This window comes from Triticum aestivum, chromosome 7A (genome assembly GCF_018294505.1).
Source record: "Triticum aestivum cultivar Chinese Spring chromosome 7A, IWGSC CS RefSeq v2.1, whole genome shotgun sequence".
NCBI lineage: Eukaryota > Viridiplantae > Streptophyta > Magnoliopsida > Poales > Poaceae > Triticum > Triticum aestivum.
Genome location: NC_057812.1, coordinates 461,928,971 through 461,931,879, shown reverse-complemented (window position 1 = coordinate 461,931,879; position 2,909 = coordinate 461,928,971). Strand labels below are relative to the sequence as shown.

The 2,909-nt window shown below is 62.4% G+C and overlaps 1 protein-coding gene across 1 annotated transcript; it reads right to left on the bottom strand.

Moving 5' to 3' along the window:
- Positions 1-233: 233 nt before the first annotated feature.
- LOC123147569 (protein IQ-DOMAIN 18) lies at positions 234-2,579 on the bottom strand. The gene is made up of 5 exons (XM_044566837.1): positions 2,252-2,579; positions 1,815-2,114; positions 1,443-1,721; positions 1,203-1,349; positions 234-1,116 (listed from the first exon to the last, which is right to left on the bottom strand). The coding sequence occupies exons 1-5, from the start codon at positions 2,378-2,380 to the stop codon at positions 337-339; spliced, it is 1,635 nt and encodes a 544-aa protein (XP_044422772.1). The 5' UTR covers positions 2,381-2,579; the 3' UTR covers positions 234-336.
- Between the last annotated feature and the right edge of the window lie 330 nt (positions 2,580-2,909).

Sequence of the window (2,909 nt, the reverse complement as noted above, 5' to 3'; positions counted from 1 at the left end):
GCTTATTTGTACAAGATAAACGCTTAACTAAGCGTCTCTTTTATAAAAATAGGCATCGGTGCTTTAAAAAAATTCTGTTTATTTTTCTAAGCATCTCCCGTTGTATCCACGCAAGGCGCGAAAAGCCAGCGCTTTTACCGCTTTCCCGAACTCCAACAGGACCCAACTAACGAACTGCCCTTTACAGCCTGCGCCCTGACACTCAAGCCCCACCTAACAGAATGACACCAAAAGGCAGCAAAAAAATAGATTACGAGAAGGTCGTTTTTCTCCGAGGAGATTACGAGAAAATTAGCAACGCAGGTATTACAACGAACACCTCGCCGGCGGCTCAACTCAACGGAGCCAGCGGCTGAGGTCAGTGGTGGACGACGGGGAGACTGGTTCCCCGCCGACGCTCTCTGCGCACGACAGAGAAGACACGGTGGACCGCTGCTCGGAGGTGAACCGCCCCGTCGCGCTCTTGAAGCTCGGGCTCCGCAGGCTCTGCGCGTACCCAACGCCGTACGGGTCCTGAGGGACGGGGAACGACAGCCGCTTCTTGGCGCTTCCTCCGGCGGGGTTATAGGCCGTCTGTGGCCGGTCGCGCTCCGGGGTTGCAGGGCGTTGCCGTGGCGCGCTCTGGGAGCGGATACGTGCCTTCGCAGATTCCGTGGCCGCCATGTAGTTCGGGACCGCCGAGCCGGAGGACGCGTGGCGCTGGGAGTGCAAGCTCGGCGTGTAGCTTCCCCCTCCACCTCCTGTGCCGCGCTCCACTCGCGGGCTCGCGGAGCGCACCTGGATCGGTGGCCTCGCCTTCCCCGGTGACGGCGTGACAGAAGCCTGGTGGTGCGCACGGTGCATCGGCGAGCCGCTCCCGTGCTGCGACGGCGGGGCATGCCGGCGAGGCGTGGAGTAGGAGAATGGCCGCGCGGTGTCGATCTCCAACGTCTTGACCTGGTCGCGGTGGTCCGTGGACGCGCGCCCTGGTGCCGCAGCTGCTGCCGCCGCGGCAGTTCGGGCGCTGCTCCTGTTTGTATCAAACGACGCGCGCGACGCCATCCACCTCTCCGCCCAGCGCGGCTGCCCGTCGACGTCCATCTCCTCCTCGACTGACGGCGCGGGGTTCCTCCAAATCTTTAAGCCAACACACAACATCAAACAATAAGATCGAACAGCTATAACATTTTTTGTCAAAACTTCAAATGCACTGAGTTTCTTACTTGATGAGAAAAGGCGTATGAGAGCGCTCTCTCACGCTTGAGAGCAGCGTCTTTCCTCGTCTGCAGCATCGCCTGAATCTCCTCTATCGTCCGCGGCCGGTCGTCCCAGTCTTCGGCGGCGAAGCTGCTGCCGTCTCGCGACCGCTCCTGCAACCCAATCAATCCATCACCATCAAACTTGTACTAACAAGCGGCGCCACGAGATCGACAGATGCGAATGCTGGTTTGGTAGAGACGGACCACAGAGCGGCGTTCCGCGTATTCTTGGGTGTACTTGGAGTCCCAGAAAGCGGATGTGTCAACGCTGTAGGAGGATTTGCTGCTGCCGCAGGCGGCCGCACCGGCGGCGGACAGGGACTCCTGGGAGAGTCGCATCCGCTGGTCGCGCACCCGCGCCTGGACGCGCACCAGCGCCTGCATGCACCGCAGCGTCATGTTGGCCTGCTTCCGCACGTTGTGCCCACGCACCAGCGCCTGCAGCTTCACCAGCCCCTTGAGCGCGCGCAGAGCACGCCTCGCCTGTGCAAGGGCAGAAACGCGTTACGGCAAACACCTCGAGGGAGAATGAGATCGACGGCAAGCTAGGCGCAGCCATTGCAGGCAGTTAGCTACCAGGTAGCCACGGAAGGCGGTCTGCACGACGATGGCCGCGTAGTGCTCCCGCACGAAGCTGGAGGGGCGGGTCAGGCGGACGACCTCGGCCGCCGCCTGCGCCGTGGCCACGGCAGCCTCGGCCGTCGCCGCGGTCGCCACGGCGAGCGCGATGGCGTGACGCTGCTCGTCCGTCACAGCGGGTGCAGGTGCGGACCTCGCCGCCGACTGCTGCTGCTCCGGCGGCGCGGGGGCAGACGCCGGAGACGGAGACGGGGACGAGGATCTCCTGAAGAGCCATCTCCTCCTCTCCCTCTTGGTCTGCGCGGTGCGAGCGCACGAGACACAGCGTCAGTCATGCATTAACTCGTAAGGACTAACCAAGAATCGAACGCCGAGAAGGACGGCCAGAGAGGAGATGCATTGAGAGAAGAAACGGGGGAAGGGTAGGGGACGACCTTGTCCTCGTCGGCGTCAGGGTCCTCGCGGAGGCGTGCAGACTTCTTGGGGCTGTCCTCCTTGGACGGCGAGCGGAAGGCCCGCTTGACGGCGGTGAGCCACGACGACCCGCCCTTCTTATTCCCCATGGAGAACACCACCGGCTCGCGGTTGCTGTCGCTCCACGGCCGCGGGCATCGACCCACCTCCCTCCCTCCCTCGCACGGCTACGCTACGAGCTACTCGATCCTAGCGTGGTAGCGTGCGGCATGGCAGGAGGCGGCCGAGTTCTTATTATTGCCGCGGCTGGCTGGCGCGGGCAGTGGGGGGTTTGATGACTCACGCGCCCTCCCTTGCGTCTTTTATGTGGAGCATCCATTTTAGCAGCAGACGCGCAGCAGAGGGGAGCGGAGTGGATGAGTGGAGTGAAGAAGACTGTGCTGCCGTCGGCACTGCTGCTACCAGTTGCTCACTCGCTGACAGGTGGGGCCAGTGCCATTTCCCCATGCTGTGGTGGGGTGGGTAGGGTCCTGGTGGGTGAACGTTACGATGGGGTGGAGCCCCGGGGGAAAGCCTTTTGAGCCGTTTGTCTAATCCGTTCGGGTGCGATGATGAGTGGACGGACGTGTGCGCTGCAGGTGCGAAATGATTCGCGCAGCATTTTTCTGCCACGAGCAT